The sequence below is a fragment of the Pseudorca crassidens genome, chromosome 17 (genome assembly GCF_039906515.1).
Source record: "Pseudorca crassidens isolate mPseCra1 chromosome 17, mPseCra1.hap1, whole genome shotgun sequence".
Classification (NCBI taxonomy): domain Eukaryota; kingdom Metazoa; phylum Chordata; class Mammalia; order Artiodactyla; family Delphinidae; genus Pseudorca; species Pseudorca crassidens.
Genome location: NC_090312.1, coordinates 48,463,966 through 48,481,550, shown reverse-complemented (window position 1 = coordinate 48,481,550; position 17,585 = coordinate 48,463,966). Strand labels below are relative to the sequence as shown.

The window sequence follows — 17,585 nt, the reverse complement described above, 5'->3', positions numbered from 1 at the left end:
TTAAGGTTTATTATTTAGTGTTTAACTAATGCATTTTTTCTTTAAACCTCAGTTGCCTTCTCTGTAAAATAAAGTCTTTGAAAAGGATCCACTGTAAGTTTTTTCCCTTGCTTATGTTTTTATCTTAGTTTTTAATTCTCAGAAACATTGTGCGCATTTTACCTTTTAAGTTAGTAAGTCTACTTTTTTTCCCACAAAGACGGGTTCTTCAAGTTATGGAGAAGTCATAGCAGACTGTTGCTTCAGTTTAAGATACGCATTCGCGTATGAGATGAGAAGGGTGAGGACCCAGAGAAACGCCTTTGACAGAGGGGAGTGAGAGCATACTGAAGAATGTTTAGTAATAAAGAATTCAGATGGGAGAAACGGATGGGTTATATCTAACAGATTTGCTCAAAGGAATTCTGGAAAGGTAAATATGTGAAAATGTATAGCAAAGACATGAAATGCCTTTTGGTCCCTAAATGGATTTCATTTCAAAGACGTGCATATTGCAAATACATGTACCATAACACTTCTCTGTCCACTTCTAGAATTTTCTTTACAGAACATCTGCAGAGAGAGGATGTCATTCCAAGATAATCGACTGCAAGTGACTAAATTAAGTTAAAAATGTCCTTAACCTTGAACAGTTTTTAAAGAGATTTTAGAAGAAAGGAGCCCTCCAGGGGGTTGTATAACTATATAATTGTACCCTTTCTAAAAGGCTATTTACAGATACATAATGTTTCCCCTCCATTCTTTAAAGTAAAATATAGGATAAAAAAAATAGTTTGGGGATAATATTTGTTTGGGACAGCAGGCACTGCTAATCAGTACCACTCTCTCCTTATTCCTTACTATCAGAGCCCTGGTTTAGGAGACCCCATTATCCTTAAGGCTAAGGTGGCCAGTTTAAAATCCGAGCTGATGAGATCTAAGTGCAAGTCGGCTGACCATCTGTGGTAAAAAATTTGCTCTCTGAGTTAGACACTGCCTTTTTTTTCTTACTTAATTTCTTTTTTTTTTTTCCTTTTCTTTCTTCCTGCCCAAATTGTTGGAACACTATTGGAGATCCTGGGGTCACTTTGAAGCTATGTGGACGTGCTAGAGATGTGGAAGCTGGAAGAGCGAAGCAACCCAGTCCCCTGGTGATGCCCTTCAGCAGCTGGACTAACGCTAGAGGGACTATCTCCAAACTTCCTGCTACCCATGGAAAGTAAGGTAAATCACTCATTCACTTTCTGTTACCTACTAACTGATCCAGAACTCTAACCTCAGGCTTCTAGAACCCTTCTCAGTATCCCATAGTCATACTCATGTTCCGGACTCCTGATCATCAGACTTGCTTATAGCAGATGTATGGGGAGGGCGGGCTCTTCTGGAAGCCCTCATACTTCCTCCCCTACCCCCACCACACACAAATAATGATCTTTATGTCCACTTATCCTTCTATCTACACTCAGAGGCCAGGGCCCCCAGGAAGGCTTCACTGACAACCCTTTACTCCTCTCTACATGCAGAAAGGGTAGAGGTGTGGGCTCTGGAATCAGACTTCCTAGACTTGAATTCTTAATCTGTTACTTACCAGCTTAGGACGTGGGCAAAGTAGTTACCTTCTCTGGACACCCCTGTAAAAGAGGAACACTAAGTAGCACCTATGTACCTTACTGAAAGGATTAAATGAGCAAATGCAGGTAAAGTTCTTATAATTTTTTCTTGGGTCAATCAATTCTAGCTGCTATTGTTACCTTTGGCTAATTTAGGGCAGAATCCCTTTGCCCTCCTTTGGTTCTCTCGGCCCGTCTCATTCACAACACACACAGTCGCATACTGCAGAGTTTTGAAAGGTGGTTCTCAAAATGTGGTCCCTGGGCCAGCAATATCAGCCACACCTGGGAACTGGTTAGAACTCTGGCACTGGAGCCCAGCAATCTGTGTTTTAACAATATTCTCAGGCAAATCTGATGCACACTAAAGGTTGACGACAACTGAGAACATCTGTCTCAGACTCTCCTGGAGGCATTCACCAAAAATAGAGTTACAGGACCTTACACCTGACCAGCTGGAGAAGGGGTCTAGTAATTGCCCTGGTTATCATGCTTGTCATGATTTTTCAGCACCTAAATGTTTGAGAATCACTGCCATTTTGAATGTGTGTTTCACTTGTCTGTTTTTCCAGTGGACTTTACTTCCTTGCAAGGAAGGTTTGTGAAGATTTGTTGCTGTTGTTTGCATTATTAGTTTTAGTATGCTAATTCTAGAATCTCTGGTGCATAGTGCAATCTCAGGCAGGAAGTAGTGGCTCATTAAAACAGGTATCCCAACAGTCTTAGTAGAACTTCAAGATTAATTCTTTCAGGAGGAGGTAAAATTGTCATTAGATGCAGATGATATGATACTATATAGAGAAAACCCTAGAGACTCTACATGAACACTACTACCACTGATAAACGAATTCAGCAAGGTAGCAGAATACAAGATTAACATACAGAAATTGGTTGCATTTCTTTATACCAACAATGAAATATCGGAAAGGGAATGTAAAAAAACAATGCCTTTTAAAATCACAACCCCAAAAATAAAATACTTAGGAATAAACCTCACCAAGAAGGCAAAAGACTTATATGCTGAGAACTGTAAGACATTAATAAAGGAAAGTGAAGATGATTCAAAGAAATGGAAAGACATCTCATGTTCTTGGGTTGGAGGAATTAATATTGTTAAAATGCTCATACTACCCAAAGCAATCTACAGATTTAATGCGATCCCTATCAAATTACCCATGACATTTTTCACGCAATTAGAACAAATAATCCTAAGATTGATACAGAACCATAAAAGACCCAGAATTGCCAAAGCAATCCTGAAGAAAAAGAACAACGTTGGAGGCATAGCCACCCCAGACTCAGACAGTACTCCAAAGTCACAGTAATCAAAACAGTGTGGTATTGGCACAAAAACAGACATATGGATCAATGGAACAGAATACAGAGCCCAGAAATAAATCCACACACCTCAGTTAATCTTTGACAATTAATCTTTGACAAAGGAGGCAAGAATATATAATGGGAAAAAGACAGTCTCTTCCGCAAGTGGTGTTGGTAAAGTTGGACAGCCTTATATAAACCAGTGAAGTCAGAACACATCCTTTCACCATACACGAAAATAAACTCAAAATGTCTTAAAGACTTAAACATAAGACATGACACCATAAAACTTCTAGAAGAGAACACAGGCAAAATATTCTCTGACATAAATCATACCAATGTTTTCTTAGGTCAGTCTCCCAAGGCAATAGAAATAAAAATGAAAATAAACATAGGGGACCGAATCAAACTTACAAGCTTTTGCACAGCAAAGGAAACCATAAACAAAATGAAAAGACAACCTAGAATGGGAGAAAATATTTGCAAATGATGCAACCAGCAAGGGCTTAATTTCCAAAATATACAAACGGCTCATACAACTTGATGACAATAAAAGCAAACAACCCAATCAAAAAAATAGGCAGAAGACTTAAAGAAACATTTCTCCAAAGAAGAAATACAGATGGCCAATAGGCACATGAAAAGATGGTCAACACTGCCAATTATTAAAGAAATGCAAATCAAAACTACCATGAGGTACCACCTCACACCAGTCAGAATGGCCATCATTAAAAAGTCTACAAATAACATATGCTGGAGAGGGTGTGGAGAAAAGGGAACCCTCCTACAACACTGTTGGTGGGAATGTAAGTTGGTGCAGCCACCGTGGAAAACAGTATGGAGGTTCCTCAGAAAACTAAAAATAGACCTACCATATGATCCAGCAATCCCACTCCTGGGTGTATATCCAGACCAAACTATAATTCAAAAAGACACGTTCACCCTGATCTTCACAGCAGCAATATTCACAATAGCCAAGACATGGAAACAACCTAAATGTCCATCAACAGATGAATGGATAAAGACGATGTGGTACATATATACAATGAAATACTACTCAGCCATAAAAAAAAGAATGAAATAATGCCATTTGCAGCAGCAACATGGATGCAACTAGAGATTATCGTACTAAGCAAAGTAAGTCAGAAAGAGAAAGACAAATACCATGATACCACTTATATGTGGAATCTAAAATATGACACAAATGAACCTGTCTATGAAACAGAAACAGACTCAGAGACATAGAGAATAGACTGGTGGCTGCCAAGGGGGAAGCAGGTGGGAGACGGATGAACTGGGAGTTTGGGATTAGCAGATGCAAACTGGTATAGATAGATTGACTAAACAACAAGGTTCTACTATATAGCACAGGGAACTATATTCAATATCCTGTGATAAACCATAATGGAAAAGAATATGAAAAAGAATGTATATACATATGTATAACAGAGTCACTTTGCTGTACAGCAGTAATTACCGCAACGCTGTAAACCAAGTATACTTCAATAAAAAATAAGTTAATTAAATTTTTAAAAAGATTAATTCCTTCAGAAGAACAAGTACTACACATTCACAAAAAAAGCACCCTTTGAAAGTTTAAATTTTTGAATTTCTTTGCCACTTCCTTAGTTTTGATCATCTTGGACAATATAGTTTTAATATTGACTTTTAAAAAGAATTGTGTTTCAGTGTTTGCTATCCTTAGAGAGACAGAAACAGATAAGTACAACTAAATACTTATTTTTCAAAAGTCTCAAAAGTATAAGGGAAATGAAAGTAATTGTATCTTCAAATGATTTTGGGGTATGTTTCTAACTTCATACTTCTGATGCAATTCAAGATTAAAACTGTATTAAGACATTTGAGACATGACGCATTGGTATTAAATGAATTTAATTTTGTGTAAAGTGGTAGAAATATTTTCTTCAGCAAACATACCTGCAGATATAAAATCACAACCATAAATCTACAAAAAAGCAAGCTATTGAATGAAATCTGATTGGTTATTTCCCTGCAGTATGGATCTGCTAATAATTTAATTTACTACTTGCTAACAGAAGCCAAAATTTAAATATACATATATATATATGTGTGTATATATCTACCTCTTCAATTTTAAATCATTCATATATATGAACAAGTATACATACACATATATAACAATTGTTCATACATATATATATATAAACAATTTAAATTAAAGAAAGTATATCTGGTGGCCTATTTTTCCCCACCGATTTCTAAAGAACACCATATTCTATTCTAGGCAGTGGAATGTCAATCCACCTTAAGGGTTGTTCAATGAGCATATCTGAGAAACCACTGGTTTAGCCAATGATGTACTTATTGAGGGAGGCCCTAGTGCCACTGTCAAGAGCTTATCCACAGGAGAGATAAGAAGGTACTTGTTTGGTTTGTGAAAAGAAGGAGTAGTGAGGAATGGCAGGTAACTGCAGGCTGATGACACGTGATGTCCATATATATGTAGAACCAACACGCCCATAATTGCACCCATTTTCCATACCCAAATCCAAAGCCTTTATATCATTAATCCCAGGCAAAAATGGTAAGATTCATGTGTGTTACTATCCCACGGCTTCAAGATGCCTCTAAACTCATATGAGTATGTCTTAGTTTTATCAGTGGAGGACAAACCAGGCTTCTATCACCAAGCCCCATTCCATAACAGGCAAACCAGTCCAAGACTTCTCTGAGTGCTGCAGGAGAGTCTATGGAAGGGGCGCTCACTCCACTGTGATGCCTAAAATGCCTTTGCACAGAGCAAACATTCAATACATGCTGAGTGAATGAATGAGTGAACTGGTGTCATAAAAGAGGTTTATTTCAGGGAAATTGCATTCAACAGGCTGGCATTCCTTCCTACCCATCTTAACTGTTAAGCTTGCCATCAGACAAAAATTTAATTATAAAACGTTAGAGCTGAGGAAATTTTAGAAACTATCTACTCTCCAGAGGTATACAACTTTAATTTCGTGGTAAAAATCACTAGGAGTGATTTACGAGTCTATCAGACCTCAGTCCAAATTCCACATCTACCATAATTTGGTGAGCAAATAACTACTTCTGAGGCTCTGTTCCATGTATGCATTATGGGATATCATAATAATACATATATTAATTGTATGACTATCAGGGGATGAAATGACACAATCCATTTGCCATGGTCGGCTAAGTAATTTGCCCCAAGTAAGCACTCAAGACATTAGCCAATATTCATAGCGGAGAGATGAAAACAAAACTCTGGGACTGATGCCTACCTTAGTGGCCCCAGTGGTCATAATGACTTTCTTCCATTCAGCCTGCTCTCTTCTCACTAAGACTAAGGAAGAGAAGATGAACAAATTAGGAATAACAATTTGAAAATGGTTTTATACTCCCTGAATGAATGGAATTATAATAAAATGATTCATGAGTTCTGCAGAAATATGATGAGACTTTAGATCTTTATGTTAGTTCTCTACAAAACCAATTGATGGCCCTAAGATGTACCTTCCCACCCAGCCCCATCCTTACCAGGATCACATATCATTGTAAATGGAAAAGTCAACCACACATAATCAACAAGCTAAGTTACAAGCCAGTGAAGTCTCGGAGCTTTGATAGAGAAAATTCAGATTTATCATTATATGTAAAAATAAGATGATATGAAGAACTCAATCTAAAAAATATTACCTGGAGATCTATAATCTCTACAATAGTGCTATAAAAAGTAAAGAGCTAGAAATCTATTTAGATGGTTTTCCTTATAAGAAAGCACTTTCTGTATAACTTTTAATGTACTACTGATGAGAACAATTCAACAAAATTCAAATAAATATCTGCAGATGTCCTACAAGAAGAAAAGAACAGAGTTAGATGTGACAGGGGATAACTGGACTTCAGGATGAGTAAGACCCTATACTTGACCTCAATAAATTAACATGAAATACAGTGGATGAGTCATGTACAGAATGTCAGAATTCTAAAAGGCCAAGCTAAGTACCAAAAGGAACACGTGGGGACTCTTAAGAAGGAAATAAAATATTGGTTAGTTGATTACGAAAAGGCAGAAGGGAGTAGGTTCCCTTTGGCTGCTCTTTGAAGAGATCACTTCTTTTCCCCGCTAGTCCTGAGGCTAGGGTGGCATGGGCAATAGAGGAATGTGGGGACTGAGAATCATTTCTACTCTCACCAGAGTGGCTGGAAGCAGATTTTCTTACCAGGATGTAGTAGTATGCTAATATTTAAGGGTTCTTGAGGTCAGAGAGAAGGGTTTGAATACTCCGGCTCCATCTCTTGCTGTGGGTCAAGTTTCTTACCTTTCCAACACCTCGGCGTCTTTATCTGAAAATTGGGGACGATGATAACGTCTCCCACCTGAGTGTGAGAACTATATGATACAGTGCATAAGCAGGGCTAAATTTGGTGCCTGGCACACAGAAAGTGCTCAGTACAGCAGGCGAGTGTAGTGACAATAAAGGCAAAGATGACAGGGGTAGTGCCGGTGTTGCTTCTGCCCCCAGAACAGGCTCTGACTGGGAGAGAGTTAAAGCACCTTTGGGTTCATGGGGGTTTATATATAAGCAACGGTTGATCAATGTGAGCTGGTTGTCCAAATGATTATGTGCAATCTAAGAAAAAAATGGGCCTCGGATCTGCTCAGCTACTTAATAATATTAGCAGCGGGAGTAGTCAAAGAAGCTAAATTTTATTACGTGTTTATATGCCAAAAAACGTGCTGAACGTTTTAAAAGGATTTACTCACTTATTACAACGAGGCTATACGCTAGGTCCTGATAATGTTATTCGTCTCTTTCAGATGTTGACTGAGCCTCAGACAGGTTACAAAAGCACCTAAGATCCCTTTATCAGTACATGACGGAAATCAGTTCAAATCCAGCCTGTCTGACTTGTTCTTAATCACTAAGGTATGAAATTAAGCATGTTGCCCTTTGCCTGATTCTCCTTCTGAGGCCTGAATATCTCACTTAGCTCTCTGAGTGCAGAAGAGAGAAAATTCTCTCTCCTTGACCCAACTTGGCATCAATATCCAACTCCCCTTCTCAAAATGGGTTGCTTCAACGAGCAGCAATGAATGTCGGGTCGTGGACCAGTCACCTTGATGACTAAGAGTCAGACACTAGGGAAAGAAAATGCTCTGTGACAAACCTACCCTTGTACAGAAACAAGACAGAAATGGGGGGACAGGGCAAAAGATAATGGAATAAGGCATAGGAAAAATAGCACATGGCATCGTGACAGTAATAATAATAATAGTAGTAGTAGTAGTAGTAATAGTAATAATAATAGACTTCACTATGCTCTAGGCATTGTATTAAGTGCTTGGCATAAGTGACTTCATGTTAACATTGAAAACAAGTCTATGGGGATGAAATATTATTAACATCATTTTATAGGCAGGAGTATTGAGGTTCAGGTAATCAGGTAAATTGCCCAAGCTCATATGGTTAGCAAGTGGAAAGCAGAGATTTGAACCAGCACCTACACTCCTAACCATTATGCTATAACCATTATGCTGAAGACATAAGAATTCCAATGGTCTTTCCCCATAACCCACTCCTGCACTCCAGACTTAAATAGTCCAAGATCAAGAGAGAGCAAGCTTGGAGTTGCCACTCTTCAGTGAGTGTCAATCATTTCAAAACAGTGTATTTGCTAACAAGATGCACTTCCTGTGATAATCTTCTCAACCAGCTATCAAGAAACAGGAAGCAAAGATTCAAGTAACAGTATGTTCCTACTTACGAGGAAGGTGGGACAGCACAGTTGACACTGGGCTTAACTGTTCTGGAAAACGTGGTCCCAGTAGGCATACACGCTGGTACATTTTCCCCACCTAACAAATACAAAAGAAGTATTTCATTTCCATGTTGCTCTTCAAAGTTCCACCTCATTCGTGCCTGTCATTCATCCTCTGGCCTCTTCCTGTCTCCATTTCTGTACAGAAAGGTGCTGAGTCTCTGCTCTCGGATACGAAAAGGGTGTGTTAGGAGAGGGAGCCATGGTACCTCGATGTCTTTTTTTTTTTCATCTTAATTCTATTATGCCAACTCCACTGAACTTAATTAGAGTGAATACAGAATTACACAATTACCCTCTGTTCTATTCTTCAGATGTTATATTTTGATAAAATTTACGACATGCTGCTCTCCCCTTGAACACCAGATGAACCCTAGAAATGGATGTGTGTTGACATAAAATCTTATAATTACAATTCAAGTATAGCTTACATAATGGTAGTGTTAACATAAAATTATAGATGTGTAGAGACAACGTGGTCATGTATTTTTTAGTATAAGTACATGCTTAGACCAATATCTGTTAGCGGAATGAAGGTGGAAGAGAATTTTGGTTAAGCCACAAAGGCTGTTTAAGGACTTGCAGATAGCTAAGGGGAACTCAAAGACCAGTAAGATAATATTTCCCCTGCCATGTTTGCAATTGCAAAGTGAAGGGAAGATGTGAAAGTAAGTACCCCTATGGAAATTACAAGACAAGTACATTTTTTTCCTTGAGTACCTGGGTAAATGCTTAAATTCTAATGTATATCAATGATGCAAATTTTCAACTGAGTTTGATAAATCATAAAATAATAATTATACATATATGTATATAAAACTGCATGGAACTAGGCAGTTCAGAATTACTTCTAATTAAAGAGGTACCCTATGACAACTAACTTAAACCTTACAAAATATGGTTCCAAGTACCCTATCAGAGTGAAAAGCAGGAGACTGAAAGGTTTAGTGTAAATGTTTGTAGTCATGGTGTCTTAACTAAAACTACTGTGTCACAAATACTATTAAAATAATTGTGACATTTTATTCACTTTTACTGCAAACAACAAAACAAACTATAGGTATTTTTTCATTTCAGGTAATTATTTTAGCTAACAGTTATTAAATGTTTTGAGAAGACAGAGTGCTAATTGCATTACTTCATTTTACCTTTAAAATAGCACTTCCATGTAATTATTCTTAATATCTCCATTGTATTACAGTGTATCTCTAGTTTAGACCTTTCTTCAGAACTGCAGACTTGTGTATCCAACTGTGTACTCAGCATCTCTACTTGGATGTCACGAAAACATCTCAAATCTTATACCTCCAAAACTGGTCTTTAATCCCCCAAACATGCTCTACCCCAAACTTTTTCCATCTTAGGTGACAGTAACCACACCTTTCCAGTTCCCCAGGCCCTAAATCTCGAATTCACCCTTGACCCCCTCTTCCTTTCCATTCTTGCATTCAATCTACCACGAAATGCTGTCACAACCTTCCCAATGTGCCACTTCTGAGAATTACCAGCCGCTAGCAGCCTGGTGCAGGCCACCAACATAGACCTCGAGGATCCTGTAGTCGCCTCCCGAGATTCTCCCTGACTCCACTCTCTCCCCACATCCTCAAGACCACAGATAGAGTTATGCTTTTCAAACAAGAGACAGTTCATGCCACACCTCGGCTAAAATCCTGCCCCTGGCTGCCTACATTTAGAGTAAAAGACACAATGCATGTGATGGCCTCCCAGGACTTACCCAATCCATCCCATCACATATCCGACCTCCAGCCCTCCTGCTGTCTCTTCCTCCCCACTGACTAAGTCAGCCAGGGTGGCCTCCTTGATATTCCTCCAAGCTGCCCGGCATATTTCTGCCTTAGAGTTTTGGGACTGGTTATTCTTGCTCCCAGGGAGTGGTCTCCCCATCATACATTCTGACAACTCCCTCACTTCAAGTCTTTGCTCAAATGTCAACTTATAAAATCCACCCTGACTACCCTATTTAAAATCAGAACCTACCTGTACACTCCTCCAGCACTCCCAACCCAAGCCTCTTCAGTGAGCTTCACATCCTTTTCCTTATCCCGTAGCGCCCATCAACCTGTGACAAAGCATAGAATTTATTTATAACATCCGTTTCCACACGAGAGTGTAAGGAGGGAGAAAGCATGCAAGAAGGAGCACGCAGGCAAAGGCTCTTGTCTAATTTATTCATTGATACGTCCAAGCATAGAGAACAGGAAGATGCTTGATAAATAGTCCTGAAAAAGATACAGATGAGGAAACTAGCAGTAAAGCTCAGAAAGTTTAAGTAACTTCCTCAAGGTTCTAGAGCTAGAAGAGGGTCACAGTAGAATTCACACTTGGGGATGTCTAACTTCAAATCTCTCAGCCTCTCTGCTATCTTTTTTTTTTTTTTCCTCCTTCTTTGCAGTACGCGGGCTTCTCACTGTTGCAGCCTCTCCCGTTGCGGAGCACAGGCTCCGGACACGCAGGCTCAGCAGCCATGGCTCACAGGCCCAGCCGCTCCGCAGCATGTGGGATCTTCCCGGATCGGGTCACGAACTCTCAACCACTGCGCCACCAGGGAAGCCCCTCTCTGTTACCTTAAGTCCATGCAATTCAGGATTTGTTTTAATCAGTGCCATGGAAATTCTCACTCCACTGAATAGGATCACTAAAGTGTTCTCTGTCTAGATTTATATATATATTTTCCATTTAAACAAAGGAAACAGAAGAGGGGAATTCATCATGGGTTATTGCGGTAGTTTTACAGCAATGTTAGCAATAATGACATTTAAGTAACAGTGATATTTAATGATAGCATAATAATAATAAAATAATAGCTCTTAAATGTATTGAAGACGAATCGCATGCTAAACTCGGTGCTAAAATATTTCCATGTATATTTTGTGCAAAATCCTTATGAATATTCTATCAGATGAGCTTGATGTGTAACTCCACCAGGCATACTTCTCTTATTCCGCTTTCAAAGATAAGGAAATTGATGAGAAGTGTGGTAACCGTTTGATCAAGATGAGACTGGTAATAAGTTGCGAGTATGAATTTAAATTCAGGTCTAACTCCAGAATTTGATTCTCAATCCATACATGAAAATTCTGATAATTCCTTTGATAAGGGTATGTTCTCTCCTGGAAAACATCCCCCATTATGTCTGCCTGTGCTCATACCTTCAGGACATAGTCAAGTTTGAAACATGATAAAAATGTTTAAATAGTGTGCTTTAATAAATGGAAATATCTTCATCTAAACAATAACACAAAAAGGCAGGCTGAGCCCTTTGAAGTGGCTTCGTTGCTATCTTCCATCCAGAACAAGAGAAGGAATCAACAGCTGCAGAGTAAAGAAAGCATGAAACCCAGAGATGGAGGATTCTGTAAATGACCAATTACAAGACTATTAAGGCACACTTTCACAGCAAGAGGCAAAATATTCCATTAAACTGAAAATTCTTCTACCCCTCACTCCAAGGCCCACACAAACATTAATGTTGCATTTATTAGGATGTATTTCCTGTGCTCTATCAACTTGACTTTCAGCAACTGTATTAATACAGTCCTTTCGCTTTGCACATATATCTGAATGATGGATTCTATTACTGGAGTTTTGTAGAAAGAGTGGAGTGAATGAAGTAAAGTTTGGGAAGAGCCATCATAATCCATAATGATGGGCACTGAATCAGGACAAGAAGAAACCTCTCTTCTCATTTATTTGAATGAAAATTCTACTATATATTTATTGCCTCTGTACAGGGCCATCTGTTGAATAATGGAAAACAAGCATCTTTCATTTGGAGGTAGGATTTGTGTGCTCAAGTTTCGATGGGCCTGCAGAATTAATCTTGTTTTAGAAATGAAATAAAATGTAATTTCTTTCTGTAAGTAGATGTGGTTAAGCAACTGGCAACTTTGATGTCTTTAAATCACTGCAGTTTCAGGGTAGGCAAATCTATAATTATTTCAAGCACTTCTTTATTGGTGCAACAATTGAGCAGTGTACATAGTGGTCAACAACCTGGGCATTGTCAGACGACTCTAAGTTTGAATCTAGACTTTGCCACTCACCAGCTATGTGACTTTCAGCTATGAGAATCACTTTCTTCAGCTTTACACTGTGGATTATTATATGCCCTTTGCAGAACTACTGTAAGAACTAAATGTATATGGGCACAGTGGCTCATAGTAAGGGCTCAAATTAGTACTGTGGTCACTACTAATAGTACTGAAAAGAAATTAGAACTTCTATTCTCATAAAGTGGGATATGTGTCCCTTTATCATTGTAATTTCATATCATTTTACTTTTGACCTTATAATTTAATAGCTTGATCCAAGAAACATTTAGCAGTAAATATAATTGAAAGAAGATTACCTGTCAAACATGAAATACTGTAGTATCAAGTGTGCTGGCACAATACTCTTCTCAGATAATTAACCTGTAAAAATATGTTATTGTCTTCTTTTTAATTGAGCACATTGAACATATATATTTACTGTGCCAATTGGCAAAAGATCCATTAATTAATCAGTCTAACTATATGTTGCATAAACGTCTTCTAAACATAATCGTATATGTATTTTATTTGTTGGGAAAATGTGTTTGAGATTGTTCTTTTCTGCCTATTTAAAGTAAAAGAGGATGAGAAGTAGAGTTAGGCTTAATGTACTTTGTACTCCATTATGCCATGAAAATGCTTCTGTGCCCTGGAGACAACAACAAAAGATTTGCTTTAATGACAAGAATCAAGTATGTTCTAAAGCTTCCAGGTAGGAAGCGTATAGGTTGCAGTTTATATCAGAAGTCTTTGCTGTCTCTCTCAACTGCGTCTAGATGGAAAAGATGTGCTCACAAATGCTTCAAGGTGATATAGTAAATGTTGGAAAAGAGTTGGGTAGGAGGCAGAGTTTTGAATATCTCAAACCTGAGCTAGAAGGATTTTATTTAAAGAAAATAGAGGATATGATTTTTCACTTAAGGAAGCAAACCTGACATTAATGTAGGAAATTAGTTAGCTCTTTTAGCTATGATGCTTTCAAATGCACATGGCTGAAAACAAATTCAAAATAGTCAAAGGAAATTTAAAAACAAAAACCAAACAACAACAACAACCTCAACAAACAAGTACTAGAAATTCAGGGATGCAGCCATATTCAGACAGTTGGATCTGGAAGTTCCACAGTATCAGCAGGGTTCCAGCTCTCTCTCCATCGCTCAGCCCTGCTTACCTCTGCAAGACTTTATTTTACAGAAAGTCTCTTCTTGTGCTGGATGGTCACTGGGAGTCCCAGAGTCATATCTCCCCAGCTTAGAAATTCCAGAGAGAAAAGGCAATTCTTCCATTTTGCTCTGAGACAAAAGTCCTGGGGAGGAGTCTGATAGACTTAGCCAAGGTCAGATGCCTACCCATGAGCCAATCACCTGCTTTACTGGAGTTCAGTCCCTGGGCGACTCATCCCCAGGGCCCGTGAGGAGGCAGGATGGCATTATCTGGCAGTTCTCCAAGAAAAGCCTGCTGTTTTTGTAAGATGAAAGGGGAGAGGACATGGATAATGAAACCTGTATCTGCTTCTGTAAAATCCACAGAATCTTACTCCCTGCCCTGTGTCGATGACCATGCAGTAAGCTGACCCAGGAGGTCATTTTTCCCACAACAGTCTTTATATATATGACTAAGGAACACACTGGTAAAAGAATATGGGAGAAAGTCTGAGTATGACAAGTCAGCTAGACTGATATTAACTAAAAAAGCTGTGTGAAAATATCCTTAAAAAGTTGCCCCCAACTCACTCAAAGTCCAAAGTTGGAGCTGGAAATACAATGTCATGGAGTTCGGATAAGAACAGGTTTTCTCCAAGCTGAACTATGACACAGAGATTAGAGACTTCCAGAAACTATACTTTTTCAAAGAAAAAACATCACATGAGAAAAATGAGGCCTAGAAAAATTAAATGACTTAAGCTAATTAATGGCAGGACTGAGACTAGAGTATACTTTGTGTAATTGGCTATGGTCTTTTTTTTGTTTTGTTTTTGTTATCACTTCAGAACGAGACAAACTTAAAGAAAGGAAACACAACCAAAACTCAGTGGTTGGAAAAGAGATGGATGTGAACGCCCACTTGTTTCTTACGTATAAAGTTACCCCTCGCAGTGTTCTGGAGGAGAAAAACGCTGGCTCTTTCCAACGTTGGTTACATACACAAAGATTCCAAAGACAAGACAAGTGCTTTGCAAACAAAGTAACTAGAACCAGCTCAGGCTTCCCCGCGCCGGGTCCTACGTTCCACGGTCAGAACCACCAACTGTATCCCCCCGGGTAACAAGGTGATTCAGGAAAGCTGGCGCCTTCAGAGAAGGGAGAAAACTTAGCCGGGAAGAGAGTCAGGAGGAAACTTGCTCAGCTTCTTGCTGGGGTCTGAAACGATCCCAATAGAGTCCTTAAACCCCTCAGATTTCCCCAATCAAGCACCCTCGCCTCCAACCTGGGCCACCCCAGATCTGACTATCAGACGACAGAAGTCTGCGGACGTACGAAGAGCTGAGCACCCCACGAGAGGGACCTACGCGCGGCCGCGCCCACTCACCCGCCGCTCCCCGGGAGATGGGAGACCAGCCCGGGGTCCAAGTCCTGGGCGTGGCCGACTCGCCCCTCTCCGAGCCCGGCTCCAGCTCACCTCGGCGCGGCCCGCCTGGGCGCCGCCATCTTGACCACGAAGGGGGCCTCGCGCCGGAGGCCCCTGAGCGGGCGCCCTGAGCTGAGCCGGAGCGCCGGGGAGGCCCAGGTCGGCGCCCTACGTCCCCCGCGCGCTAGCGCCACGTCCACGAGAGACGACAGTCCCGCACGCAGCGCCCGACCCAGGCTTCCGCGGAACCGGCGCCCCGCGCAGCCCGCAACGCGGCTCAGGCGGTGCCGAGGGCGGCCCGGGCGGAAGAGTGGGCGCGGGGCACGCGCTCGGTAACCTGGCAACGCGGAGCAACCGGGCGTCCCCGGCGAACCCCAGCCCTCCACCGCGAGGAAGCACGGACCCCCGCACCCGCCGCCCAGCCCGCGCCGCCCCTCGGTCGCTCCGCCCGCCGCTGCCCGCTTGCTATGGTCTTTTAAATCCATGATACAACGTCTATATGTAACAAATCTGTTAAACCCTAAATGTTTATGATATTCAAGTAATCCATTATCTGAATTATTCTTGAAGATAAAACATCCAAAGACTTCTTAATGGTATGGGTATACATACATAAAATACACGTGGAGGTAACTTCAAATATAGTATGTGCCTGTCTCTATTCCTTCCCTCTCCGCTCTTTTAAAAAATGCCCCTTTAAAAATTGCCCACTCACCATCTGTTAGGTAAATTTGCTGAAACACAGTTAATGTGGAGACAGAAATTGTTATAGAGACTATTCCAAATGGCACTGACACCTGTATTTATGAAATTTTTAAAAGGGTAACTTAGAGTTGTTTTTTTTTTAAAAAAAAAAATCCCACTATAGTAACACCACATCATCCTAGGTGCCCAATTCTATCCAATTACATAAGATGGAGAAAGAGAGAGAGAGAGAGAGAGAGGAGAAAGAGAAAGAAGAAAGGAAGAAAACCAAGTACTTATGTATAAAATGTTGCTGCCAAAGTTTGAGATTATACTCAAGCATCAATGAACAGAAGGAAAACACAAATTTACAAATGTATTTCATTTATGGTATGAGGGACACAGGTTTAGATTTGCAACACGCTCCCACAAGGGTCAAATTGACCACTTTTTTCTATCTAGTTGCTCTTGAGAGAACAAAACAATTGAAACAGATGCCATTCAATTCCAAGTCTATAGCTTAGACCATGTCACTGCACATGAAATATTGTTCATTCAGAATCAGCACACAGCAAGAGTAATTTATACTCGCAGAGTGTTTGCTCTCAAGTCAATAGCAGAGAAGCCTTGAATAAAAACGTTCCCATTACTTTCCATTGTAATAGATCTTACGTATAGCCCATGAAACAGTGGTCAGAGGAGATTTATTCTTTGCACACCATATTATATAATCTCTCCACTTTAAGCCATCCCCCACTCGGCGATTATTTTTTAAATATGTTACTCGTAGTCAATATTAATTTACATTTAATCTTTCTTAGCATTAGGAGAGTATTATTTTGTACAGGCTCAGAAACAAATCTCCCGAAATTCCTCCCTGATGCTCCCTTCAGGCTGAAAATGCATTGCAGGGTGGCTGCAGTGACTTAATTCTAGTTGGCAGAGCCCTGGCCACACACTAATTTCATTAGCCTCAAACTCCTGGATTTGAAAGACCCACTGAATATGATTCCTGTCCTCTGACATGTCACTTACTAACCAATTCAGTGTGCATACAGAGGAGAGAAAGGACTTGCTCAGCTCTGGCCCACCGGCAGGCAGATGAGAATTCCCAGTCAGAGACACTGTTTACATCTGAGTGGTCATTCTTGCCCGGGTCCTCATTTTCAGGAAGGAACTTCAATCCAGGCTTTGCTGGCAGCTGCAGCATTTGTTACATCCATTACTAGCTCCTTGTTCCTTCCTGCCCCCCAGTGCTTAGCATCCCCCATTTCAGTCACTAAGTCTTCCTTCCTCCAGCCTAGAAGCTTACCTCACCATAAATTTTTATCTCAAATGATAGGTTTGGCACATTCCCCACAGCAACCCACAGGGACTGGGGAAAAGAAAACTCAAATCTCTGGAGAGCTAAGAATTCAACCATTTAGAGGAGTTTCTTTTATGCAGGACAGTCTTCATTGAGCTGAACCCTGCAATCCCAGAGAAGATTCACCTACCCGTTCTTTTCCTCTTTCCCTAAAGTGACTGTGTCTTTGAAGAAGGGGTCTGTGTT

General features: G+C 40.1%; 1 protein-coding gene and 1 long non-coding RNA gene across 35 annotated transcripts in view; one reads left to right on the top strand and one right to left on the bottom strand.

The window, feature by feature from the left end:
• The window catches only part of LOC137210216 (UDP-N-acetylglucosamine--peptide N-acetylglucosaminyltransferase 110 kDa subunit-like), a 160,345-nt gene extending 144,818 nt beyond the window's left edge, over positions 1-15,527 (bottom strand). For 6 of the 34 annotated variants that reach the window (XR_010936349.1, XR_010936350.1, XR_010936348.1 and 3 more), the window contains exons 1-6: positions 15,401-15,475; positions 13,099-13,162; positions 10,728-10,809; positions 8,676-8,766; positions 6,188-6,249; positions 1,568-1,610 (exon numbers count right to left, since the gene is read on the bottom strand). Coding sequence is in view for 10 of the 34 variants with exons in the window: in XM_067711844.1 (XP_067567945.1) it covers positions 6,711-6,759; positions 8,676-8,743 (117 nt within the window). In the remaining 24 variants the exon portion in view is untranslated. Of the gene's footprint in view, positions 1-1,567; positions 1,611-3,880; positions 3,902-6,187; positions 6,250-6,710; positions 6,760-8,675; positions 8,896-10,727; positions 10,810-13,098; positions 13,163-13,952; positions 14,069-14,130; positions 14,240-15,310 lie in introns of those variants that run through there. The other 28 variants (XR_010936357.1, XR_010936354.1, XR_010936356.1 and 25 more) reach the window with 16 other exon arrangements.
• LOC137210225 (uncharacterized) lies at positions 317-11,852 on the top strand. Its single transcript, XR_010936380.1, has 3 exons — positions 317-1,203; positions 7,729-7,837; positions 11,143-11,852. It is a non-coding gene; the product is annotated as an uncharacterized lncRNA (long non-coding RNA).
• Positions 15,528-17,585: the final 2,058 nt, after the last annotated feature.